The sequence below is a fragment of the Bubalus bubalis genome, chromosome 7 (assembly GCF_019923935.1).
Source record: "Bubalus bubalis isolate 160015118507 breed Murrah chromosome 7, NDDB_SH_1, whole genome shotgun sequence".
NCBI classification, from domain to species: Eukaryota; Metazoa; Chordata; class Mammalia; order Artiodactyla; family Bovidae; genus Bubalus; species Bubalus bubalis.
The window spans coordinates 13,579,422-13,606,991 of NC_059163.1; the positions used below are offsets into that span (position 1 = coordinate 13,579,422).

The 27,570-nt window shown below is 45.5% G+C and overlaps 1 protein-coding gene across 3 annotated transcripts in view; it reads left to right on the forward strand.

Annotated features, from left to right (window-relative positions):
• STK32B (serine/threonine kinase 32B) overlaps window positions 1-27,570 on the forward strand; it is a 400,933-nt gene that overhangs the window by 75,876 nt on the left and 297,487 nt on the right. For all 3 annotated transcript variants that reach the window (XM_025289714.2, XM_025289713.3, XM_025289716.3), the window contains exon 2: window positions 22,596-22,651. In XM_025289714.2, the coding sequence (XP_025145499.1) occupies window positions 22,596-22,651 (56 nt within the window). The remainder of the gene's footprint in view (window positions 1-22,595; window positions 22,652-27,570) is intronic.

Consider the following 27,570-nt stretch of genomic DNA (forward strand, 5'->3'; position numbering starts at 1 on the left):
CTAGAGGCATAGGACTCACTTGTGTAGGTTCCAGTCTTTTCAAAGAACTCCCTCCTGTCTTCCAATAAACAGAGACAGGAAGACAGAGGAAGTGCGTCTCTTGTAGAACACACTGTGCCTCCTGCAGAGCCAGCGGCCGGAGGGATCTGACGCCCTAATTGGGAGCAGTGTGGGCTCATTATTCCATGAGCAGAGGGTGTAATGCATGACCCAAGTTAAGCCTGGCATTTCTCTGGGATTACTCAGCAGCCCCAGCTCCTCCAAACCCCTAACCCCACATTAATGAACCAAGTCGGGGAGATGTGACCTGTTCTGACTGCTTTATGAGGTCATCAGTCAGTCAGTCAGTTCAGTTGCTCAGTTGTGTCCGACTCTTTGTGACCCCATGAATTGCAGCACGCCAGGCCTCCCTGTCCATCACCAACTCCCAGAGTTCACTCAGACTCACGTCCATTGAGTTGGTGATGCCATCCAGCCATCTCATCCTCTGTCGTGCCCTTCTTCTCCTGCCCTGAATCCCTTCCAGCATCAGACTCTTTTTCAATGAGTCAACTCTTTGCATGAGGTGGCCAAAGTACTGGAGTTTCAGCTTTAGCATCAGTCCTTCCAAAGAACACCCAGGACTGATCTCCTTTAGAATGGATTGGTTGGATCTCCATGCAGTCCAAGGGACACTCAAGAGTCTTCTCCAATACCACACTTCAAAAGCATCAATTCTTTGGCTCTCAGCTTTTTTCACAGTCCAACTCTCACATCCATACATGGCCACTGGAAAAACCATAGCCTTGACTAGACGGACCTTTGTTGGCAAAGTAATGTCTTTGCTTTTGAATATGCTATCTAGGTTGGTCATAACTTTCCTTCCTAGGAGTAAGCGTCTTTTAATTTCATGGCTGCAGTCACCATCTGCAGGGATTTTGGAGCCCAGAAAAATAAAAGTCTGACATTGTTTCCACTGTTTCCCCATCTATTTCCCATGAAGTGATGGGACCAGATGCCATGATCTTCGTTTTCTGAATGTTGAGCTTTAAGCCAACTTTTTCACTCTCCTCTTTCACTTTCATCAAGAGGCTTTTGAGTTCCTCTTCACTTTCTGCCATAAGGGTGGTGTCATCTGCATATCTGAGGTTATTGATATTTCTCCCGGCAATCTTGATTCCAGCTTGTGCTTCTTCCAGTCCATCGTTTCTCATGATGTACTCTGCATAGAAGTTAAATAAGCAGGGTGACAATATACAGCCTTGACGAACTCCTTTTCCTATTTGGAACCAGTCTGTTGTTCCATGTCCAGTTCTAACTGTTGCTTCCTGACCTGCATATAGGTTTCTCAAGAGGCAGGTAAGGTGGTCTGGTATGCCCATCTCTTGAAGACTTTTCCACAGTTTATTGTGATCCACACAGTCAAAGGCTTTGGCATAGTCAATAAAGCAGAAATAGATGTTTTTCTGGAACTCTCTTGCTTTTTCAATGATCCAGCAGATGTTGGCAATTTGATCTCTGGTTCTTCTGCCTTTTCTAAAACCAGCTTGAACATCTGGGAGTTCATGGTTCACATATTGTCATAGGTTGCTGGAAACCTGCCCTCCATGGGAGGGGGTGGGTAGCCGGAGGCTACCTGAGCTGGATTGTCAAGGCTTATGGTGAAATCATGGTTGGATTTGGTTAGAGGTGCTGGGATTGGGGGATGCTCATGGGTGGTCCTCTGTGAGTGTCACATCTCAGGCCGTCCTGTGTCATTGGTTAGCTTTCTGAAGTTGCTTTACTTTCCAAATGGGAGACCACATCACCCCCCACCCCCACACCCCTCTCATCACCCACCCACCCCCCACAATGCCTTCCCCATCCGCCCATACCCCCCTTCCTTAGGATGCCCCCGGGGCCTCATGTGCTGGTCTGCACACACTTGGTCAGTTGAGCCCAACCTAGTTCCACCCCTGGGCCCCATCAGCTTTCCCAAACAGCCCCTGGCCCTGAGAAGGATCAGAGCTGGTGAGGGAGACATCTGCGTGTGAGCTTTAAAAATTGATTTCTTTCACATGCAAGGAAAGATGTAAGTTGTCTTGGCCGGCATTGGAAGTATAAGAAGGCAGCACAGATGAAAATATGTGCAATGACAAGGAAGGAAAGCAGGGATGGGGCAGAAACAGTGCCAGGGCGAAGCCGGAATTGTGTCCCTACTAAAGCCCCCACGCGGATCTGTTTCCTCATGGCCAATTCAAAAAGTGCAGCCAGACCCGTAACCCATTTCCAGGTTTGTACAGAGAAACCGGGCCCAGTGTGGAGGAGCAGAACGAGGACTACTGGTCCTGAGGGGTGGCTGTGGGCCAGTCAGGTGGGCTGGTTCCTACTATGGTGCTGGGGCTTGGCTGGTTGTAGGAACTTGGCCAAGACACTTGGCTCCTATTAAATCAAGGACAAGAATCTCTGCTCTGTCCTTCTCCCTGGGTGCTATGAAGGTCAGACAAGGATAAAATGCTTCTTGAACCAGAAAGAATGATGCAAGCATGAAGCATTAATATCTGTGAGAAATTGACGGTATTAATTAATCTCTCTGAGCTTCAGTTACCTTAATTGTAACATTGGACACAATAGCAGTCTCACTGGAGTTTTGTAAGAATGTAAATTGTCTGGTGGCAGGACTTGTCTGATCTTAATCCTATTCCTTTGGTTTTCTCTTATTAAGCCAGAGAGACAGACTGTCAGATTGAAATGGAATGGATTCCAATGATAATGACATAAATGTTCTGTGTCGAACATTTACTGATTCTGAAATATACCACACACACACACACACACCCCCCCAGTGTGTTCTCCACCCATTACTGGCAAACAAGGCCAGCTCCACGGCATGGGACCTGGGCAGTTGTTCAGGGATGCACCCTCAGAAGGGCTCCACAATTGGTTTGATGCTCTGTCACCATCTTGAAACGTTTAATAATATTTGAACAAGGGATCATGCGTTTTCACTTTAGATTGAGCCCTGCAAGTTCGACAGCTGGTCCTGTCCTGCCTGCAAGCATGGCCGGCCAATACCTTGCAGGAGGACGGGAAGAGACTTTTAGAGCCGGAAGCTCAACTTTGGGAGCCGTAAGCTCAATGTTTACAGCTGGAAGCTCAACTTTAGAGCTGGAGCTTCTTTCTTTTTTCAGGAAAGAAGAGAGGGCTGTCTTACTTACTCTGGTGTCTGTGCCAGAGACCCTCAGAGACGGAGGCTTCCACCTGCTTCTGGAAGAAGAGGGCTTGTGGTGGGGGTGTCCCGGTGTGGCTGGTGCTTGCTGTTACTTTGACCTTCACTTGTGCCATTTCTGTTAATTCCCACTGGCCTCTGATCTCTTTCTCTTCCTGGCTGCCACGGCCACCTGGGCCAGTGCACAGCGTTGCGCATGGTGCTGTGGGCCTGGTGGTTTCAAGCTCAGGCTCTGGAGCTGGACTGGCCTGGGTTCAACTCCCAGGCCTACCCCTCTGCACCTCTGTCCCATAGGCAAGGTTCCTGGCGTTTGGGGGTCTTGACTCCCCCATATAGAGAGTGAAGAGAGTGAGAGCTCCTTGTCGTGAGGGTTGAGACCCAGGCCTGGTGCTGAGTGGTCTCAGACATCGGATAATTGATGTGGCTATAGCAGCTTCTTAACCCACACCCCCTTTCTGAGTTTGCTCCCAACCCTTCACTTGCCACAGGCAGCAAAAGGGATCGTCTGAAAATCTAAGTGGGGTCACATACTGTCCCTGCTTGGGACTCCTCCATAGCACCCCCTGCTTTTAAATGTATTCCAAGCTCTAAAACACTGGCCTGAGGGGCCCACCTGCTTCTCTGACTTCAGTTCACCCCCACCTGCCCTTCCTATCAATCCCACTCCAGACACACAGTGTTTTGTTGGGTCCTCAGAAACACTACATCCAATTAAGGAGAAGGGAGCCACAGAGGATGAGATGGTTGGATGGCATCACCGACTCAATGGACATGAATTTGAGCACACTCCAAGAGATAGTGATGGACAGGGAAGCCTGGTGTGCTGCAGTCCATGGGGTCACAAAGAGTCATACACGACTGAGCGACTGAACAACAACAACAGAAACACCAAACTTGTCTCTGTCCCTTTGCACATGCTGTTCCCTGTGCTGAACACAGATGCATGTATTGCTCTGTTCCCACCGATCTAAAGGCTTCTCTCCCTTCAGGTTCTATTTCAGAAGCCACCTGCTCAGAGAGGCCTGCTCTGCCCACCCGTGGAGGGTCCCCTCCCCACAAGCAGATGACTCCAACTCCACTTGACTTCCTTTATGCAGATTATCGCCACCTGCTATTGTTATCTTAGTTATTTGCCAACTTCCTCTCTGTCTTCTTGGTTAGAATGTAAATTCCACAGGAAGGATGACCAGTTATGGTCACTGTTCCTCCCAGAGCACCTAGCTGGACACAGTACTTGTACACGAATGACCAATGTGACTGCTCAAAACGCTTGGCCAAATGACGCTCTGTCTGTCCTTTCTCCCCAGCTTGGCTGGTCAGGGCTGGCTATGGCTCCTCAGCCTCTCTTTTATCAGCGCCTCTCCACGCTCGTTCCAGGAGCCTTTGGATGCCTTGTTTTACAATTGTCTTCCCCACTCCCCATGTGCCATGAGATTGTGACAGCCCAGGTGTGCACACTGTGCACGCTGACTCTGTGTGCCTGTGCTCTGCACACAGAGGAGGAAGATGTGGATAATTTTACCCCCACAGCCAGTTTCCCCCTTCTTGCAGGATTGCGTGCTGTAGGTGGTCTTGATGATGATGAACTTCCCCCATCCCTTTGCCCAGGCATGCTCTGAGTTTGCTGTTGTTTCCACAGTTCAGTAAACACTTTCTGCACCTTGTCCTGTGTGCGAAGGTCTCTCCATGTTAGAAATAAGCAGGTTAACACTCTGGTAGCTGGGAAAGCTCACGGAAGGGTAGGAGTACGTGTAACCTCTGGGTCAGCAGATTTCTCAGCTGCCATCACAGCTGCTCCAAACTCGGACTTTGGTGCATGTCCCCAACTCTAGGACTTCCCAGGTGGCACTAGTGGTAAAGAACTCACCTGCCAATTCAGGAGACATGGGAGACCCGGGTTCGATCCCTCCATCAGGAAGATCCCCTGAAGAAGGACATGGCAACCACTCCAGTATTCTTGCCTGGAGAATTCCATGGCCAGAAGAGCCTAGTAGGCTATAGTCCATGGGGTCGCAAAGAGTCAGATACAACTGAAATGACTGAACACACACACCAGACTCCAGACCCAGCGCCTTCCCACTGCACTGTGGGACCTGAGGCTCCCCTAACCTTTCTGGGCCTTTGCTTCTGTATCTGCAAAATGGAAATGGTAATTTCACTCCCTTTGAAAGTCACTGTGAAAATTAGAGATGGTTTACGGAGAACAATCCAGCCTGCCATCTGAGAGATCTGATCTGCTTTGGTCTTGATATTGGAGCAGCTGCCATTTCTACAAAATGGACAAAAAAAAAAAAAAAAAAGAAAGAAAAGAAAAAAATGGTTTAGTCTTTTTCTCAGTAAATATCTGACAGACGTTGGAGCTCAGCTGGACAGTGGGAGGCATGAGATTTCCAGAAAGTTTCATTTCCTTTTCTTTTTCTCTCAGATATTGTCAGTTTTTTTCAGACTGCTGTTCTCAAGGTTTTATCTCTTTCCAAGAATCTGACAAAACCTGAGCATATGTTGTGACTGTATGATGCTGTTTCCAAAAGTACCATTTTCAAAATAAACGAGATAAGGACAGTCTCAGTTCTGAACATGTGCCCTCAGCTTATAAACATGGGGATGTAAGATCATATATGACTTCACAAATTTCAAATAGCATGTTTGTATGTTCTGAGACTCATGTGGTGACTTGAACTACAAAAGTTGCTTTTTGGGAGACACAGATTCCATTATGTCCTTTAAGTTTTCATGATCTCTCTTTTCTTCACAGGCGGTTGTTTCAATGCCTGATCATTTGTTTCAGTACCCTCTCACCAGTTCCTCTCTGCTGGGTCCTCCTGCTGTCTCTTTATCACCACAGGCCTCTCAGACTCACAGGCTCCAAACCAAAGTCCCCATCTTTGCCCACAAATTGTCTTTCTCCTTTTGTCTCTGCCTCCAGCGTGAACCCTGCTGTGCATATCTAATCAGTCGCCCGTGCTGAGGATCCAGAATCATCACGAGGCCCACACCTCCCATCCTCTGTGTCCACTTCCAGTGTCCTGCTGATTTGTATCCCTTTCCTTCCTCCTGTCTTAGCTCCAGTTCAGACCCTCCGACTTTCCTGTCTGGGTACCACATGTCTCCCAGCCTCTCTTCCCTGGATCCACACTGCAGTGGGTGATGGGGGATGACTCACAGAGCTCTCTCTTTACAACCCAGGGTCCCTCATGTCTCACAGTCCTGTGCTTTTCTAATAATTATCAACAGCATCATCATTATTGTATGAGTCTTCTTGGGCCACTGTGACAAAGCACCATGGACTGGGGGCCTTAAACTACCGTAATTTAAGTCCTCACTGTCCTGGAGGCTGAAAAATCTGAGATCAGTGAGTCAGCAGTGTTGGTTCCTCCTGTGGCCACCTTTCTCTCTGTGTCCTCACATGGTCTTGCTTCTGCATGTCTGTGTCCTAATCTCTTCTTCTTAAAAGAACATCAGTCATATTGGATTAAAACCTACCCTAGTGACCTTATTTTGGGCTTCCCTGGTGGCTCAGAGAGGAAAGAATCTACCTTCAATGCAGGAGACCTGGGTTCAATCCCCAGGCCAAGAAGATCCCCTGGAGAAGAAAATGGCAACCCACTCCAGTATACTTGCCTGGAGAATCCCATAGATAGAGGAGCCTGGGGGGCTACAGTTCCTGCGGATCACAGAGTCAGACACGACTGAGCAATTAACACTTTCAGTGACCTTATTTTCCCTTCATCTCTGAAAACCATTTCTCCAGTTAAGTCACATCTAAGGTTCCGGGGACTTCAGCATGTGAATCCTAGGGGGGCATATTTCAGTTCAGTTCAGTTGCTCAGTCATGTCTGACTTTTTGGGACCCTATGAACCGCAGCACACCAGGGCTCCCTGTCCATCACCAACTCCCGGAGTCCACCCAAACCCATGTCCATTGAGTCAGTGATACCATCCAACCATCTCATCCTCTGTCATCCCTTTCTCCTCCTGCCCTCAATCTTTCCCAGCATCTGAGTCTTTTCAAATGAGTCAGCTCTTCACATCAGATGGCCAAAGTATTGGAGTTTCAGCTTCAACATCAATCCTACCAATGAACATCCAGGACTGATCTCCTTTAGGATGGACTGGTTGGATCTCCTTGCAGTCCAAGAGACTCTCAAAAGTCTTCTCCAACACCACAGTTCAAAGCATCAATTCTTTGGCGCTCAGCTTTCTTCACAGTCCAACTCTCACATCCATACATGACTACTGGAAAAACCATAGCCTTGACTAGACAGACCTTTGTTGGCAAAGTGATGTCTCTGCTTTTTAATTTGCTGTCTAGGTTGGTCATAGCTTTTCTTCCAAGGAGCGCATGTCTTTTAATTTCATGGCTGCAGCCACCATCTGCAGTGACTCTGGAGCCCAAGAAAATAAAGTCTGTCACCGTTCTCATCTATTTGCCATGAAGTGATGGAACCAGATGCCATGATCTTAGTTTTTTGAATGTTGAGTTTTAAGCCAGCTTTTTCACTCTCCTCTTTCACTTTCATCAAGAGGGTCTTTAGTTCTTATTCACTTTCTGCCATAAGGGTGGTGTCATCTGCATATCTGAGGTTATTGATATTTCTCCCGGCAATCTTGATTCCAGCTTGTGCTTCCTCCAGCCCAGCGTTTCTCATGATGTACTCTGCATATAAGTTAAATAAGCAGGGTGACAGTATACAGCCTTGACGTACTCCTTTTCCTATTTGGAACCAGTCTGTTGTTCCATGTCCAGTTCTAACTGTTGCTTCCTACCTGCATATAGGTTTCTCAAGAGGCAGGTCAGGTGGTCTGGGATTCCCATCTCTTTCAGAATTTTCCACAATTTATTGTGATCCACACAGTCAAAGGCTTTGGCATAGTCAATAAAGCAGAAATAGATGTTTTTCTGGAACTCTCTTGCTTTTTCCATGATCCAGCGGACGTTGGCAATTTGATCTCTGGTTCCTCTGCCTTTTCTAAAACCAGCTTGAACATCTGGAAGTTCACGGTTCACGTATTGCTGAAGCCTGGCTTGGAGAATTTTGAGCATTACTTTACTAGCATGTGAGACGAGTGCAATTGTGCAGGAGTTTGAGCATTCTTTGGCATTGCCTTTCTTTGGGATTGGAATGAAAACTGACATTTTCCAGTCCTGTGGCCACTGCTGAGTTTTCCATATTTGCTGGCATATTGAGTGCAGCACTTTCACAGCATCATCTTTCAGGATTTGAAAGAGCTCAATTGGAATTCCATCACCTCCACTAGCTTTGTTCGTAGTGATGCTTCCTAAGGCCCACTTGACTTCACATTCCAGGATGTCTGGCTCTAGGTGAGTGATCACACCACCATGATTATCTGGGTCATGAAGATCTTTTTTGTAGAGTTCTTCTGTGTATTCTTGCCACCTCTTCTTAATATTTTCTGCTTCTTCTAGGTCCCTACCATTTCTATCCTTTATTGAGCCTATCTTTGCATGAAATGTTCCCTTGGTATCTCTAATTTTCTTGAAGACATCTCTAGTCTTTTCCATCCTGTTGTTTCCCCTATTTCTTTGCATTGATCGCTGAGGAAGGCTTTCTTATTTCTCCTTGCTATTCTTTGGTACTCTGCATTCAAATGGGTATATCTTTGCTTTTTTCCTTTGCTTTTCGCTTCCCTTCTTTTCACAGCTGGTTCAGCCCATAACATCAATCATGTCATCATCCCCATCATCCTGCTACCATTTACTGATCACCTAGTATGTGTTGGGCTCTGGCCTTAAACCTTTCTGTGTGTGATCTTGTTTAATTTTCACAGGAGTGGGGAGGAGACAGATAAAGTAAACCCACCTCCTCAAGAAGGTGTTCTCTCATGCCATGCTTCTGCCAAAATGTCATTATCCCTTCAGTCCATAGGCCGGGGAGCTGCTGTGTAGCCCATCCACTCGGAAATCAAGCCCTTCTTTGAATTATGGAAACTGGCTCTCTCACAGAGAAAACATACTGAAATCTTTGAGCTTCTCAGATGTCTAGGCGGCAAAGGATTTCACTGTGGTTGCCAAGAGCTGTATAATCCCAACTCTCCTTAAAAGCCATCAGTGCTTTCTGAGCTCTGGAGTCACCTAGAGCCTCAGAGAGGGTGGCCAGTGCCCTCTCTGCCCACCCCCCCCTCATGCCTCCAGGGCTTTCCTCCACTTGGGCAGTGCCACTTACTTTCTTGATGGGCAGAGCCTGGATGGCTGGGACCCAGTTTGGTTTGTTCTGCCCCAGGGCCTAAAACAGAATCAGATCTCCATGAAGGTCAGGAAGGAAATACAAAACAAACAGATCTTCTTAACCCCAAAGGGACACCACAGGCCATGGATATAAAGCATTTCAGTGAGGCTTCTCATCTCATTATTCTGTTTTGCATTAGGCTAGTAGGGAATAAAACTCTGTGTGTGTGTGTGTGTGTTTGTACATGTGTGTGTATTTTAGGGGCCATTCCCAGTCTTTAGCAGTTCACAACAATGAAGTCATCATTTATTTGGCCCTGTAGGAGGCAGAGTTTTAAGATGGCCCCCACAAAGCATCCTGGCCCCCACTCCACTCCTGTGATTATGTCATGTTGCACTGCAAGAAGGAGCTTATCGAAGTGCATCAAACCTAATCACAGGAGCCCTCTAAAAGCAGAGAGATTTCTCCAACTGATTACAGACAGGACAGTAAGAGAGGGCAGATGCATAAGAAGCATTTGAGGTGATATTAGGAGCCCCCAGATGCTTAGAAAACTCCCAGTTCACAGTCAGGAAAGAGACAGGACCACCATCGTACAACCATGAGGAACTGAATCCTGCCAACCACCTTGATGAGTTAGGAGGCTGATTCTTCCCCCAGAATTTCCAGTAAGAGCAGCCCGGCTGACACCTTGATTTTGACCTCGTGAGACCCTAAGCAGAGAACCTACTTGCTTTCACTCAGATTTTTGAACTGCAGAGCTGTGGACTAATGAGTGGATGTTATTTTAACCTGCTATAAATGTGAATTTACACAGCATGGAAAACCAATACAGGCCCTTCCTCTGTGTATAAGATAGGCCCTGAGCTGGATACTGGGGGCGTGGAGGTTCGTGGGACAGGCTTCTGCCCCTAAACCCTCAAGGTTAGATGTGAGAATCCAGAGTTGGAGGACCTTGCTGGAGGTGGAGGTCACTGGGGGTGGGGGCTGCTGTAGCAGCATTTGATGGCAGGCAAGAGTGATGGGCAGGCCTGGGACCAAGGCAGGTGCTGAGTTGACTATCCTGCTGCCTGGCCCAATGTGGCTTTTCTGAAGCTGTTGGGCCACATGGGTATGTTTGGGTTCTGGGGCCATCCAGGGTGCCATCCCTGGCTTTCTCTCTCTTACCTTCTCTTGAACTTCTATGTCCATCATCCCCATTTGCCTTCATCAGGGGTCTGATTTCTCTTTCACAATGAAAGTGGCAGCCCTTTAAATCCTTGTCCCAAACTTTCCAACTTCAAAGTGTCTGCAGATCTATCTCCAGGCATCTCGAGCTCTTCCTCAGACCTCATGGCAGGGCTGTCTCCTGTTCCCAGTCAGTTCATCAGTGAACTGACCCTGCCCCCTGCCAAAGACTCTAGCCTTGACTTGGGTCGAGGGTCATTTTCTTGCCCATGGGTGTCCAGTTGGTCCAGTGCCACTTATTGAAACGCTGTCCTTCCTCCAAATTGTTTTTGCTCCTTTGTCAAAGATCAGAAAATTGAGAGCTTGGTTTCCAGGAGAAATGGTCATGCTCTAGGTCCATATAGTCAAAGCTATGGTTTTTCCAGTAGTCATGTACAGATATCAGAGTTGGACCATAAAGAAAGCTGAGCACTGAAGAATTGATGCTTTTGAACTGTGGTGTTGGAGAAGACTCTTGAGAGTCCCTTGGACTGCAAGGAGATCAAACCAGTCAATTCTAAAGGAAGTCAACCCTGAATATTCATTGGAAGGACTGATGCTGAAGCTGAAACTCCAGTACTTTGGCCACCTTATGCAAAGAGCTAACTCACCAGAAAAGACCCTGATGCTGTGAAAGATTAAAGGCAGAAGGAGAAGAAAATATCAGAGGATGAGATGGTTGGATGGCATTACCAACTCAATGGACATGAGTTTGAGCAAACTCCAAGAGATAGTGAAAGACAGAGGAGCCTGGTGTTCAGTAGTCCATGAGGTCACAAAGAAGGACACGACTTAGGGACTGAACAACAACAACTAAGTCATGCAGGATTTCTCTTTGAAACATTGTGTGAGAGCTGGCACAGTCATCACTTTTTGTCCAGGGTTGCACAGCTGGAAATAACTAAAGCCTTCCTGTCCCACAGCTGGTTCTACTCTACCAGAATCAGAGCTCTGATTCTACCAGAAAGAGGCTGAATCCCAGGGACTCAGTGGCTTGATAAATAAAGGGACAGGATCCCCCTGGGCAGTGCTTTTCCTAAAAAGCCCCTGTGGAGGCCGGATGCATCCTTACCCTGAAGAGATGTTTAGTGATCTGGTGGGTTAACGCTCCTAACCCCACCCCATTGTTGTTGTTCAGTCGCTTAATCATATCTGACTCTTTGTGACCCCACAGACTGCAGCACACCAGGTTTCCCTGTCCTTCACCATCTCCCGGAGTTTGCCCAAACTCATGTCCATTGAGTCAGTGATGCCATCCAGCCATCTCATTCCCTGTTGTCCCCATCTTCTCCTGCTTTCATCCCCACCCCACTCATGCCTTAACGCTCATAACCTGGTCCTCCTGTTCCAAGAACTCATCCTGCTGTTTCATGCCTCTGGGTGTTAGTTTTCCTTGTAACTTTTCTTGGAATCCTTACTTCTTATCCTTACCCTCTGGAGAACTCTTGTTATTCCTCAAACCCACACTCAAGGTTTTCTGCTTTTCAAAACTTTTCCTGACTGTCCCCACAGCATGGAGGGAGTCCCTCTCTATGACCTTAGTCCTAACAGCTACTGCATCAGCTTAGGTGCCTGCTTAGGTGTCTGCAGAATCCAGCCGTGTTCCCTGCTAGGCCTGAACTCCTTGTGAACAGAGCCCTGTCACCTCTGAGGTCCCCTTGTCCCATCAGGATAAGCAAGCCATAGACACAGATGTGAGAGGAGACCTGAATTTCATAACAAGACTGTCCTGTCCCTGCTTCCCACATGTGGACAGACTGGATCAACTCTGCTACATGCTTACGTTGCTTCTCCCTTACTGGCCTGCTTCATCTTTTCTGATTAATTTATTTACATAATTGTGCTGGGATTCCACATCCTTAATTACAATCATGTGCCAGTTTTGTTTCCCTGAGATCACATCTAAATATGCTTATTTCCAAATAGCTTAAACCAGCATCATCCAACTGTAGTTTTTTATTTTCTCTACTCAGGACTCTCTAGTACTTTCCCACCATGTTTAGAAGAAATCTCCTAAAGCTCTTACCCTGTCCCTGTATGGCCAGCTCCTGACTGTCCTTCAGATCCCGGTCTCCTGCTTGCTCTCCCTCTCCAGTTGCACTCCAGCCATCCTTGCCTGCCTGCTGTTCCTGCCGAGCGCCATGCATATTCTTGCCGAGGGCCTCAGCACTTGCAATTCACTCTGCCTGCAGTAACCATCCCCTGGATATTTGCATGGCCTTTTTTGAGGATCTGCTCGATTGTTCTCTCCTTTTAAAGGCCTACCCTGAACCACCTGTTCTCCTCCCAACATAGTTACTGTTTATGCCTCTCTCTGGTGGGGTCAGCAGAATAATGGGCCCCCAAAGATGACGTAGAGTCATTGCAGATGATGACTGCAGCCATGAAATTAAAAGATGCTTGCCCCTTGGAAGAAAAGCCATGACCAACCTAGACAGCATATTAAAAAACAGAGACATTACTTTGCCAGCAAAGGTCCGTTTAGTCAAAGCTATGGTTTTTCCAGTAGTCATGTATGGATATTAGAGAAAACTGAGTTTGGACTATAAAGAAAACTGAGCACCAAAGAATTGATGCTTTTGAACTTTTTGGAGAAGACTCATGTGAGTTCCCTTGGACTGCAAGGAGATCCAGCCAGTCCATCCTAAAGGAAATCAGTCCTGAATATTCATTGGAAGGACTGATACTGAAGCTGAAACTCGAATACTTTGGCCACCTGATGTGAAGAGCTGACTCATTGGGAAAGACCCTGATGCTGGGAAAGATTGAAGGCAGGAGGAGGAAGGGGACGACAGAGGATGAGATGGTTGGATGGCATCACTGACTCGATGGATGTGAGTTTGAGCAAGCTCTGGGAGTTGGTGATGGAAGGGAAGCCTGGCGTGCTGCAGTCCATGGGGGTTGCAAAGAGTTGGACATGACTGAGCGACTGAACTGAAAGATGACCCTATTTGAGAGATGAATAAACAGATTGTGAGATGCTAAGTGGCCAGGCTCAGGATTCAAAGCTCCTGTAGGGTTTGAGTTGATACTGTTCATGATGGCCTCCATTTGTAGAATCAGCCTTCAGCTTTCACTGCCTATGGCCCTCACCCTGTCTTGGGGAGGTAGGTGTCACTACCCCCATTTTCCTGATGGGAAAATTGAGGCTGGGGAAGTTACTTTATTTCCTCGGGTTCACAATGGCAAAAATGGTGGGTTTAGGTTTAAAGCTAGCAGTGAGGAACATCAAGCCCTCCCTTCAACCTCTGCACCTTACCATCTCCCCCATCTGATAGGTTCTTTTCTAGTACAGTCCAGTGACCAAAACCTCAAATACTGATGGGATCAGGCAGGAAACAGAGATGCCTGAACTGGGCAGGCATGGAGAGTGGTGACTCAGAGAAGACTGTTGTCCTGTTGTCAAGGGACATCAGAGAGCCTGTTCTGCCAGATCTTCCAATTTTTAAAATGATGTCAGAAATCATCACTGGCATAGGGAGTGAAATTTCCTACACATACATGATCAGCCCAAGTGCACTGGTAAAAGGAATGAACTCCAGAGTTTCAGCTTTTTAGGGAGACAGAAAAGGGGACCTTTACTCACTGTCTCTGCTTGATGTATTTTTATAGGATATTGCTTGGGGTTTACTTACCATTAGCGATTATTTAAAGAGTAACTAGCCATCTTAAAAAATTCACACTTTGCTCTCAGAATAAGCTTCTTCATGAATATTGCATGTTGAAAGAGTACTATGAAATTAATTAGAAATAATTGGCCTGATGGAAATGAGAAAAGAACCCACTGGCTCATAAGATAGAACAACCAAATTTACTCAGCATGATTATTACCATCAGTAGTTAATAGGCACTAATACAGTTCTCGCTTATCACCCCTGCAGTGTTTGGTCATGAGTTAATCAAACTAGTGTTGTGTCATAAAGGTGAAAAGTGGGGAAAAACTAGTGATACAGAATAATAATGATAATGATACTTAATATTGATAGGCATTACTTCTGACCCAGCATTATTCTAAATACTTTACCTCCATTGATTCATTTAATATTGATTCATTTAATATTAAATGTGTGTGTGTGCTTAGTTGTGTCCGACTCTTTGTGACCCCATGGACTGTAGCCTACCAGGTTCCTCTGTCCATAGGATTTTCTAGGCAAGAATACTGGAGTGGGTTGCTATTTCCTTCTCCAGGGAATCTTCCCAATGCAGGGATCACACTTGCATCTCTTTCATCTCCTGCATTGACAGCCACATTCTTTACCACTTGCGCCACCTGTGAAGAAGCCAATGACAACCCTAGATGGGTATTTTAGTTTACTCATTTTGTAAGTGAAGAGACTGAGACACAGAGAGGTTAAGTGACTTTGCCAAGGTCACCCAGCCAGTGCATGGTGGAGCCAGAATTCAAATTCAGGTAGCTTGGCTCCTCTGGTTATACCCCAAACAACAGTTATTCTTCTGCCATTCAGAAAAATCACAATGAGGCTGGAAATTCAACAATAAAATAGCATTTACTAAGCTCCTACTAGTGTGACTGTCTTTGTACATTAGAGAAGAATGCTTCTGGCTTCTAGTAGTAGCAAATCTGATTAATTGTGACTTGAACAAATAAGACTGTTTTGTATTTTTTTCTAATATAATAAGTCCAGAGGTAGGTGGACTTTGGATGGCTTCAGGGGCCCAACAATAGGGAGTGGCTTCTGTGTCCATATCTTGGTCTTCTGCTTGTGTTTGTTGTCTCATAGTCACAAAATGGCTGCTGTAGCTCCAGACATCATATCCTTACTCATGGAGGAAGAGTGGGCAGGTTCAAGAACTACTCCAGCTATAATTGTCCCTTTTCATCAGGAAAATATGCTTTTCCAGGAATACCACTGTTAATAGGCTTAGATCTCATTGACTGGACCTATGTCATGAAGTCACTGTCCACTACATGAGTGTCTAGGACCATGGGGAACAGAAGTGTCCAGTGGACAGGCAGCATCACCTGAGAACTTTCAACTTGGGAAATACAATGTCTCTGGCCCCTGCCCAGAAATTCAGAAGGGGGCCCATGATCTATCTTAACAAGCCTCTAGGGAATCTTGCGGAGAAGGCAATGGCATCCCACTCCAGTACTCTCGCCTGGAAAATCCCATGGATGGAGGAGCCTGGTAGGCTGCAGTCCATGGGGTCACTAGGAGTTGGATACGACTGAGTGACTTCACTTTCACTTTTCACTTTCATGTATTGGAGAAGGAAATGGCAACCCACTCCAGTATTCTTGCCTGGAGAATCCCAGGGACGGGGGAGCCTGGTTGGCTGCCGTCTATGGGGTCGCACAGAGTCAGACACGATTGAAGCGACTTAGCAGCAGCAGCAGCAGCAGCAGGGAATCTTGATGAACTCACTGGATTCGATGAACTGTGATTCACTGCTTGGGGCTAGCCACACTGCTCCCTAACAGGCCTGAGGCTTCCTGGTCAAAGAGAAAGGGCGAGTTGGGCCTGGCAGGGCAGGCAACTCGTTACTTCATGGCCCCTGTGTCATTTCATCATCCATGTGACAGTCCTCCAGGCAGGTGTCCCTGCCCTTGTGTTTTTAGGTGAGGTCACTGGCACCTCTTGGCTTTGCCTCTGGCTGGCAACGTGCTATCTACTTCTGCTTTCACAGTGCACTCATTACAGCGTTACCCTTGGAAACTCCAGTCCTTTCTAAGTGTTGGAAAGTCCAAACAGACCCTGCTTTTCAAGAATTCACCTTCCCATTCCCCTGGCCAACTCTGGCAATGCTCATGATCTAGAAACCTATAGGTCAACTCTTTCAGTTTTCCCAGGACTGCAGGGTTCCCAGGGATGCAGGGCCTTCAGTGCTAGGACCAGGGAAGTTCTGGGCAAACCAGGACAAGGTGGTTGCCCTGAGAAACCCGCTCATCACCCCTCTCACACCCACCATCCAACTCCTCTTGCTCTGGGCCAACAGCCCTAGGTGAGAATGTGATTTCTAGGATCCATCTTTGGCTTGGGACTCACTGATTACAACCATTTCAATCTGCTTATCAGCCAAGTGTAACCCTTCCCTTATTCACAGTGTATACATGGAGTCACTTTTATGTAAGTATACGTATATCAGGTCAGAGGGTTGCCAAATAAATGGAAAACCCAGGCCATATGCTCAATCACTTAAATCCAATCTAGACCAATAAGCAAATAAACATGGAATAGATAACTGTTTGCCTTGTACCTTATGTTAGATCCCCACTGCCACACCCATAAGTACACATTTCATGAGGATGTGGATGAGTGAGCTTATTTGCAATATTATAATGCTAATTACTAAAGCAGTCTGTTAGTTGCTTTGTCATGTCGGACTTTGCAACCCCTTGGACTGTAGCCTGCCAGGCTCCTCTGTCCATGGAATTCTCAAGGCAAGAATACTGGAGTGGGTTGCCATTTCCTTCTCTAGGGGATCTTCCCGACCCAGGGATTGAACCTGAGTCTCCTGCATTGCAGGCAAATTCTTTACTGTCTGAGCCACCAGGGAAGCAGTAGTTTTAGGCATTTGCCAGATTGCTCAGTAATTAAAGCTCCTTCCATTTATTTTCAAGACAAAAGAGGAGGCCAGTGGAGAACCAAGCCTGACCTCTAGAAGGGATCTAGGTGGGATTGGGGAATGGCACCCAGGAGGGCAGCAGCAGGGACCCCCTGATTCTGAAGCCCAGCATTAGCCAAGCTCACCCACCTGTTCAGCATCAACTCAGTACCCTGTAGACCTCCCCTACATGGTGCCTGGCTCTGAAACGCTTCTGGCAAGAAGCCACAGAGGGAAAGCTTACTCCCCAAAGATAGCCATTCCAGAGAGAGCGCAGGGCAAGCAGAAATGCACCAATGCAATTCCTTTTCCAGTTTACTGCTGGACAACTCCCACCACCTTTGACGGGGCCAGAGGCCACAAATGTTCAGTGAAATATCCCTCCTGGGAGAACCCAGCAGAGCAGAAGGATTGTTCCTCATCCCCAACATGAACAGCTAAATCTTGTAGGGAAGTTGCTGTGTGCCAGGCACTATTCTATGCTCTTATGGAAGGTAGGCACTGTTGGTCCCATTTTACAGATGGGGTAAGTGAGACACATAGAGGCCAAGTCATCCAAGGTCATTTGGTAGAGTTGAGTTATGGACCTAAGCAGTCTGACTTGAGGCTGAGGTTTCCTGATCACTGAACAGATGTCTGAAGAAGGTTCTGAGATTGCACTAAGAAAGTGATTTGTTGGGAGTGGAGAACAAATCACTTTTCTTTCTTTCATGAGCATGTGCCGTGTGTCAAAGGCCAGGTAGGAGTGTTTCTTGAAATGAAGAGTGTTGGAGGAACGGCTTTGCAAGCAGGTGAAATGACAGCACACCCATGGCAGCACAAAGCAGTGTGGAGCCTTCAGGGAAGTGGGGATGTTTATTGCTAATTGGGGGCAGGTGGCAAATGCCTCCTGGGACCTTGAGAGCACTTGATAATATATGTACATTTCCTAGCTCACTGCTGGTCACATCACACATGCAGGCCAAGCTCCTCACTTTTCTCTCTTCCCTTGAGCTCTGGTGAGTGGGGAAGAGGAAAAAATAAGATAATTTCTTTTCCTGGCAAGTTATTTACAAAGTAAGCCAATCTAGGTCAAAGAACCCAGGTTTTGCTAAGTTAACCGTTAACCTTGTCTCTCTATACTAAGCACGTTAGGTGTTAGATGGCACACTGAATTCTGACTTTGGCTTGGCAGGGACACAATTCAACGTAATTATCCTCCATCGCATTAAGTTGAATACATAGGGAGCTAATTGTATTCGTTCACCTCCCCCGGTCCTTGCCCCCATATTGTAGTGAACTAATCAGTTCACTTCATCTTTTGTAAATAGCATGTCTTTCCTAGTTATTGGAAACTGGCTGTAATTCAATCTGATTCAGAAATATTTACCAAACACTCATTATGTATTAGGGATTGCATTTGGCACCACGAATATAGAGATCTGCTTTCAGTTATCCCTTTAATTGATGAATATTTGTTAAATATGACTGTGTTCTAATGCCCTACTAGCTGTGGGGACACCGTAGAAAAACAAACATGGCCTTTGACCTCACGTAACTTGGAGTCTAATGCTAGATCAATGATCTTAATCAGATGCATGTAAAGTAATACACAATGGGACTTCCTTGGTGGTCTAGTAGTTAAAGACTCTGAGCTTCCACTGCAGGGAGTGAGAGTTCAATCCCTGGCTGAGACTGAGATCTTGCATGCCCTGCAGCATAAATGTGAAGTCGCTCAGTCATGTCCGACTCTTTGTGACCCCATGGACTGTAGCCTACCAGGCTCCTCCGTCCATGGAATTTTCCAGGCAAGAGTACTGGAGTGGGCTGCCATTTCCTTCTCCAGAGGATCTTCCCAACTCAGGGATTGAACCTGGGTTTCCCGCATTGCAGGCAGATGCTTTACTGTCTGAGCCACCAGGGAAGCCCTTATGCCCTGCAGCATGGCTAAAAAAAAAAAAAGTCAGTCAGTCTACCTATTCTACTTTTTTTTTTTTCAGGGATTTCACTGCTGTGGCCCAAGTTCAATCCCTGGTCCCAGAACTGAGATCCCACAAGCTGTGTGGTGCAGCCCACAAATAAATACATTTAAAAAATAAAATAATACAGAGTGGTGATATTTGGAGGAAAGTCCCAGGATGCTGTGAGACTGTATAACAAGGAGAGCAGACTCTGGAGGGTGAGGGCAGCCTTCTCTGAATGTGGAAGAATGAAAAGGAAGCAGAGTTAACAAGTGTAGGGCCCAGAAAAGAGCATTAAAGGCACAGGGAATGGCTGCTCAGAGCATGGAAAGAAAGCTATTGTGTCTGGAGCTCAGTGGGTCTGGGGATGGGGATGGGAGGTGAAACAGAAGTGGCAGGACCCAGCTGTGTAGTCTCGTGGCCATGGGGAGGAATTTTCCCCTTTCCTTGAAAGCAATGGAGGGGGGGTTTTGGAGGAGTATAAGCAGAGGATTAGCAAGACCCCCTTCCTGAGGGAGGATGTTGGAAGACCACTGTGGTTTGTCCAGACAAGAAATGCTATGGGTTAGACCAGAGGGTGACCATAGAGTAGACAGATGGGAGAGACAGTGAAGAGGTGAAACGGACCTCACCTAGTGAAGGATTAGGTGTGGAGTTGAGAAAGAGAGGATTCAGGGAGGATTCCAGGCTTTGAGCTTATGAGGTCAAATGAATGTTGAACCACTCAACCTAGGCCTGCTTTCTTTCTTCTTCTTCTTTTTTTTTTTTTTAATTGATGTATGGTTGATTTGGGTGTCCCTAATGGCTCAGATCGGAGAAGGCAATGGCACCCCACTCCAGTACTCTTGCCTGGCAAATCCCATGGACGGAGGCCTGGTAGGTTGTGAAGAGTTGGACACGACTGAGTGATTTCACTTTGATTTTTCACTTTCATGCACTGGAGGAGGAAATGGCAACCCACTCCAGTATTCTTGCCTGGAGAATCCCAGGAACGGGGGAGCCTGGTGGGCTGCTGTCTATGGGGTCACACAGAGTCGGACACGACTGAAGCAAGTTAGCAGCAGCAGCGGCAGCAGCGGCTCAGATGGCAAAGCGTCTGTCTGCAATGCAGGAGACCTTGGTTCAATCCCTGGGTTGGGAAGATCCCCTGGAGAAGGAAATGGTAGCCCACTCCAGTATTCTTGCCTGGAAAATCCCATGGACCGCGGAGCCTGGTAGGCTACCAGTCCATGGGGTTGCAAAGAGTCGGACACAACTGAGCAACTTCACTTTCACTTTCACTTTCATGGTTGATTTGGAGCTTCAGCTTCAGCATCGGTCCTTCCGGTGAATATTCAGGGTTGATTTCCTTTAGGATTATCAGAGGATGCAGTGGTTAGATAGCATCCCCAACTGAATGGACATAAATTTGAGCAAACTCCAGGAGATAGTAGAGGACAGTGGAGGGATAGTGGAGGACAGATAGCCCGGCATGCTGCAGTCCAAGGGACCGTAAAGAGTTGGACATGACTTAGTGACTGAACAACAACGACAAATGGTTGAGTTACAAAATTGTGTTAGTTTCAGGTGTATAGCAAAGTAATTCAGTTATATATTCAGCCATATATATGCACACACATTCTTTTTCACATTCTTTTCCATTATGGCTTATCACAGGATACTGAATATAGTTCCCTGTGCTCTACAGTAGGACCTGGTCATTTATCCATCCTCTCTACACTAGTTTGCATCTGCTAATCCCAAACTCCAAATCCATCCCTCTCACCTGCCTCCCCCTTGGCAACAACCAGTCTATATATATGTGTGTGTGTGTGTGTGTGTGTGTATTCTTTTCTATTAGCGGTTATTACAAGATACTGAATATAGTTCCCTGTGTAATAGAGTAGGTCCTTGTTGTTTATCTATTTTATATATAGCAGTGTGTATCTGTTAATCCCAAAGGGAATACACAAAGTGAATATCGTATATTTGTCTTTCTTCATCTGACTTACTTCCCTTAGTGTTATGAACTCGAGGTCAATCCATGTTGCTGCAAATGGAATTATTTTGGTTTTTTAAAATGGCTGAGTAATATTTCATTGTACTATATGTACCATATCTTCTTTATCCATTCATTTGTTGATGGACATTTAGGTTGCTTCCATGTCTTGGGCATTGTAAATAGTTCTGCTGTGGACACTAGGGTGCATGTATCTTTTCGAATATAGTTTCTCTGGATATATGCCCAAGAGTGGAATTGATGGATCATATGGCAACTCTATTTTTAGTCTTTTGAAAAATCTCCACACTGTCCTCCATAGTGGCTGCACCAATCTGCATTCCCACCAACAGTGTAGGAGAGATCCCTTTTCTCCACACCCTCTCCTAGGTTTTGTTTTGGATCATTTGAAATGGTTCAGGGTAACTCCAAAGCCTCCAGGAGTCACTGTGGGGTTGGCATCAATCTGTACACACAGCCTAGAAAGTTATTGGCCATTAGGTGATGATGAAAGCCCTTGGAGCCAGTGAGGAGAGGAAGGCTGTAGGATGGAGGTTTGATGGAATCCAGTATTTAATGGATGGGAGGTAAAGGATGAATGTGCAAAAGAACTGATGCATGAAATGGAATATCGAGAAGGTGTACTTCCATAGAAGCAAGCAGATGTTTCAAAAGGGAGACAGTGGCCAAGTAAAAGGGGGACAGAAAACTGTCCATTGGCTCGGGTGGTATGGCCATCCTTTGTTGATGTTGTGCTGTGGGGATGAGGTATAAGCCATACTGGAGAAGGCAATAGACAGCAAGAATGCGGAGCCCCATCAAGAAACATGGTGAAAGAGAGACATGAGACAGGGCAATGCTTGCTTGCTTGCTAAATTGCTTCAGTCACGTCCGACTCTTTGTGACCCTACGGAATAGAGCCCACCAGGCTCCTCTGTCCATGGGATTCTCCAGACAAGAGTACTGGAGTGGGTTGGAGACAGGGCAGTGCAGGGTTTGAAATCATTGTCCTCCTCCTTCTGGCTCATGGTATCAGAGGTGAGACATCCGAGCAGGAAAAGACTACGATGTAGTCATGTCACTTGGTGGTCCAGAAGTTTCATAATGGAGGCAGGATTAGCTCCTTGGACACTGAGACAGGTGAGCTGATGTCTGAATGTATAAGGTAATAGTGCTTGGTGAACAAGACAGAGACTAGAAGTAAAGTCATCTTGGCAAAGGGAACAGGGTACAAGAATATGGTAATCCAAGTATCCAAGTTTTTCTCTGTTATCCCTTCCCTCTGGCCCAAAAGATGTCTCTCCTCCTTTATATACATTGGGGAAGTGTTAATTGCCAAATATATGTGTTGGGAGTGGGGGAGTGGAATATGCAAAGTAGCCATTCAGTGGTGGAGTGCTGTTAGGGCAAACGGTGCAGTAAACCAGAAGCCATTGGAAATAAATGGTTAGATATTCAGGTGAAGACATTTTAAGAATCAATACAAGGACTGACAAATCTAACTTGTTCCTTTTTTTTTTCTTTTACAGTCAACTTTGACCACTTTCAGATTCTGCGGGCCATTGGTAAAGGCAGTTTTGGAAAGGTAAGAATGGTGGATTTTTAAAAATTTCATCAATAAAATATAAAAGTTCTGACCACTGAATTTATGTTTATGTGCATGTTTGTGTGTTTGTTTTTGTGTTGATTGCTGGGCACTGGGAATTTCCTGTTTGACAGAAAGATTTGAATTTGCCAAATTTGAAATGTGAAAGGAAGTTTGAATAGTTTCCTTTGGATACGCTGTAATTTCATTCTGAAAATTAAATTACCATGGCTGCCCTGCTTTAGGTGAATTACAATGGTAATTATTTCAAGGTTGCTAATGCTATTTCTTCCTTGAGAATCTAAATAAGGAAAGTGGAAAAAACCCAAAAATTTATGTGATGGCCAACAACAGCTTTTTCCTTCAATGTAGGCATTTTATTTAAAAAGTTATTGTGGAAAGCAGACTTAACATGAGATCTACTTGCTTAAATTTTTAAGTGTATAATATATGTATTATTGTTGGCTATACAGAGAACACTGTACTGCAGATCTCTAGAGCTTATTCATCCTGCTTAACTGAAACTTTATGCCCATTAGATAGTAATTCCCCATGCCCTCATCCCCTTAGCCCCTGGCAACCAGCATTCCAGTCTTGCTTCTATGAATTTGAATATTTTAGATACCACATGTACATGGAATCATGCAGTATTTATCTTTCTGTGATGAGTTTATTTCACTTGGCATAATATCCTCACGATTTAATCTGTGTTGAATAAAAGTGGCAAGAATGGGCATTCTTGTCTTGTTCCTGATCTAAAAGGAAAAACTTTCAGCTCTGCATTCTTGAGTATGATGGTAGTTGTGGATTTGTCATACATGGCCTTTTATTATGTTGAAATATGTTTCTTTTATACTCGCTCTGTTGAGAGTTTTTATCATAAATGAATGTTGAATTTTGTCAAAAGCTTTTTCTTCCTCTATTGAGATGATCAGGTGATTTTTAGCCATCATTCTGTTAATGTGGTGTATCATGCTGATTGATTTGTGGATGTTGAATCATCCTTGCAGCCCTGCAGTAAATCCCGCTTGAACAGGGTGCATGATCCTTTTAATATATTGTTGAATTCAGTTTGCTGATACTTTGTTGACGATTTTTTGCAGGTATGTTCATCAGGTATATTGGCCTATAATTTTTGTGTGTGTGTGATCCTTGTTTGGTTTTAGCATCAAGGTAATGTTGACCTTATAAAATGAGTTTGGGAATGTTCCCTCCTCCACAATTTTTAGAAAGAGTCTGAGAAATATAAGTATTAAACCTTTGGGCATTTGTAATATTCACCAGTGTAGCCTTTTCATACTGTTCATGGGGTTCTCATGGAAAGAATACTGAAGTGGTTTGCCATTCCCTTCTCCAGTGGACCACATTTTGTCAGAACTCTCCACCATGACTCGTCCATCTTGGGTGGCCTTACACGTCATGGCTCATAGTTTCATTGAGTTAGACAAGGCTGTGGTCCATGTGATCAGATTGGTTAGTTTTCTGATATTGTGGTTTTCATTCTGTCTGCCCTCTGATAGAGAAGGATAAGAGGCTTATGGATGCTTCCTGATGCCTTAGGAAGCATCACTACAAACAAAACTAGTGTAGGTGATGGAATTCCAGTTGAGCTATTTCAAATCCTAAAAGATGATACTGTGAAAGTGCTGCACTCAATATGCCAGCAAATTTGGAAAACTCAGCAGTGGCCACAGGACTGGAAAAAGTCAGTTTTCATCCCAATCCCAAAGAAAGGCAATGCCAAAGAATGCTCAAACTACCACACAATTGCACTCATCTCACACGCTAGTAAAGTAATGCTCAAAATTCTCCAAGCCAGGCTTCAACAGTACATGAACCAGGAACTTCCAGATGTTCAAGCTGGTTTTACAAAAGGCAGAGGAACCAGAGATCAAATTGCCCACATCTGTTGGATCATCAAAAAAGCAAGAGAATTCCACAAAAACATCTACTTCTGTTTTATTGACTACACCAAAGCCTTTGACTGTGGATCACAACAAACTGCAAAATTCTTCAAGAGATGAGAATACCAGACCACCTGACCTGCCTCCTGAGAAATCTGTATGTAGGTCAAGAAGCAACAGTTAGCACTGGACATGGAACAACTGACTGATTCCAAATTGGGAAAGGAGTACGTCAAGGCTGTATATTGTCACCCTGCTTATTTAACTTATATGCAGAATACATCATGCGGAATGCCAGGCTAGATGAAGCACAAGCTGGAATCCAGATTGCTGGGAGAAATATCAATAACCTCAGATATGCAGGTGACACCACCCTTATGGCAGAAAGTGAAGAACTAAAGAGCCTCGTGATGAAAGTGAAAGAGGAGAATCAAAAGCTGGCTTAAAGCTCAACATTAAGAAAACTAAGTTCATGGCATCTGGTTTGATCATTTCATGGCAAATAGATGGGGAAACAGTGGAAACAGTGACAGACTTTATTTTTGGGGGCTCCAAAATCACTGCAGATGGTGACTGCAGCCATGAAATTAAAAGATGCTTGCTCCATGGAAGAAAAGCTATGACAAATGTAGACAGCATATTCAAAAGCAGAGACATTATTTTGCCAACAAAGGTCCATCTAGTCAAAGCTTTTGTGTTTCCAGTAGTCATCCAGTATGGATGTGAGAATTGGACTATTAATAAAGCTGAGCGCCGAAGAATTGATGCTTTTGAACTGTGGGACTCTTGGGAGTCCCTTGGAGGAGACTCAGCCAGTGTCCAGGAGGAGATCCAGCCAGTCAATCCTAAAGGAAATCAGTTCTGAATATTCATTGGAAGGACTGATGCTGAAGTTGAAATTCCAATACTTTGGCCACCTGATGTGAAGAACTGACTCATTGGAAAAGACCCTGATGCTGGGATAGATTGAAGGCAGGAGAAAGGGATGACAGAGCATGAGATGGTTGGATGGCACCACCGACTCAATGGACATGAGTTTGAGCAAGCTCCTGGCATTAGTGATGGACAGGAAGGCCTGGTGTGTTGCAGTCCATGGGGTTGCAAAGAGTCAGGCATGACTGAGCAACTGAACTGAACTGATTTGATGCTTTCTTATATTTTCTATCTCTGGTGAAGTACTATCTTTGTTTATCCATTCTTCTCCCAAGTTCAGTGAGCATCTATATGACCAATATTTTGAACTCTGTTTCAGCTAAACTACTTATCTCCATTTCCTTATGGGTTTTTAAATTGGTAGTTCTCTTTTCCTTTTATTTGAAATATATTCCTTTCTCTCCTCATTTTGCTTGACTCTCTGTATTTGTGTCTAAAATTACATGAAGCAACTATCTCTGCCAGTCTTGAAATACTGGCCTTATGAAGGAGATTAACTTTATTGTTTAACCTTGCCCTAGCTCTTGATTATCTCTTAAATGTTTGTGATTATCTTAGCTCTCTGACTTATTCTTCATAGTTCCCAGTTGTTGAAGGTGTGCAAAGACCTGTTAGTGTTCCAGAGAGTGGAATTTCAGTTAGCCCTTAGTTGCAGGCTGATTAGAAGCTGGACTTGCAGGCCACACATTTTAAGGTATGCCAATACATACAGTAATATAGAACTGCAATTGTAAACCTTACTGGCCTTCACATCAGATGATGTACGCGTAACTCATTGGTGACAGCTGCAAAAATCAGGGCTCCAGATGAGTGTTTGATCTCATTTCCAGGCTTCTCTAGAGGCTCAGTTGGTAAAGAATCTGCCTGCAATGCAGGAGACCTGGGTTCGATCCCTGGATCTGGAAGATCCCCTGGGGAAGGAAATGGCAGCCCACTCCAGTACTCTTGCCTGGAGAATTCCATGGACAGAGGAGCCAGGAAGGCTATAGTCCATGGGATCGCAGAGTTGGACACGACTGTGAGACTTTTACTTTCACTGGGAGTTACCAGGGAGCTGCAGTGAGTTCATGGGAGTACACAAAGAGGACATCCCCTAGACCATGTCCATAGCCTCTAAATGTATGGAAAACTGGAAGCCTATCCCTCGGGCTAAAGCTCCAAGACCAGTAGATAGGCTTTTTTCACAGGAAGACGGGCTACATCTCAGTTGATTGTCTGTACAGTGACTGGAGTATGGGGGCCTTCCAAGAATAGTTTCTCTGATTGTCTCAGACCCATGGGGCACCAAAACACAATTCCGCCTGCACAGCAGAGCCAGATGCTCAAGGGGCATCCCCTGTATGGCCTGCATGTGCCTACTGGCTTTGGCAGGGCTGAGAATCGGTGTGAGGATGAGGCATGAACACTGGTGCTAGAAGGGGAGAGGATAAGAATGGCACCAGGAAGACTCCCAACAGATTCTTGCCCCTCCAGCAGAGGGGTTAAGGTTAGTAAATGAATCTCCTTCACATAAGATCTAAACCTAGGCCTGTTTGTTGCTTTTGCACTGGGTCCAAGACGAGTGAATCTTCATGCAAGCCCTTTATGAGTTCTCTGTTCCCTATAGCCCTATATTCTTCCAGATGTAAATCCTGCTGGGTTTCAAAGCCAGACATTTTGCAGGCTGTCCTTACCAGTGCCGGTTCTGAGGGTTGGGATGCCTGATGTGGGCACAAACCCCTGGCTCTTTGGAGTGAAGTTTCCTATTTGTGAGCCCCCTCCCAATTTCAGGTCACCAGGCTGAGGGGGTGGAGATTTTTTTTTTTTTTGCGAGATCACATCTCTGCTTCTCCTTCCCATCTCGATGTGGCTTTTTTATCCTTTATTGTGGAGAAGCTGTTCAGCTAGTTTTCAGGTCATTCTCATAGGGGTGTTTTCCATGTGTAGTTGTGAATTTATTGTGTCCATGGAAGGAGATGAGTCCAGGATGTTCCTACACCACCATCCTAAACCACCTCCTTCCTTGGTCTCCGTCTTCACTGACTGTAGCAATCTAGTTGTTTTATCCATTTCTGAGCCAGTTGTACAAAATCTCCAACTCTG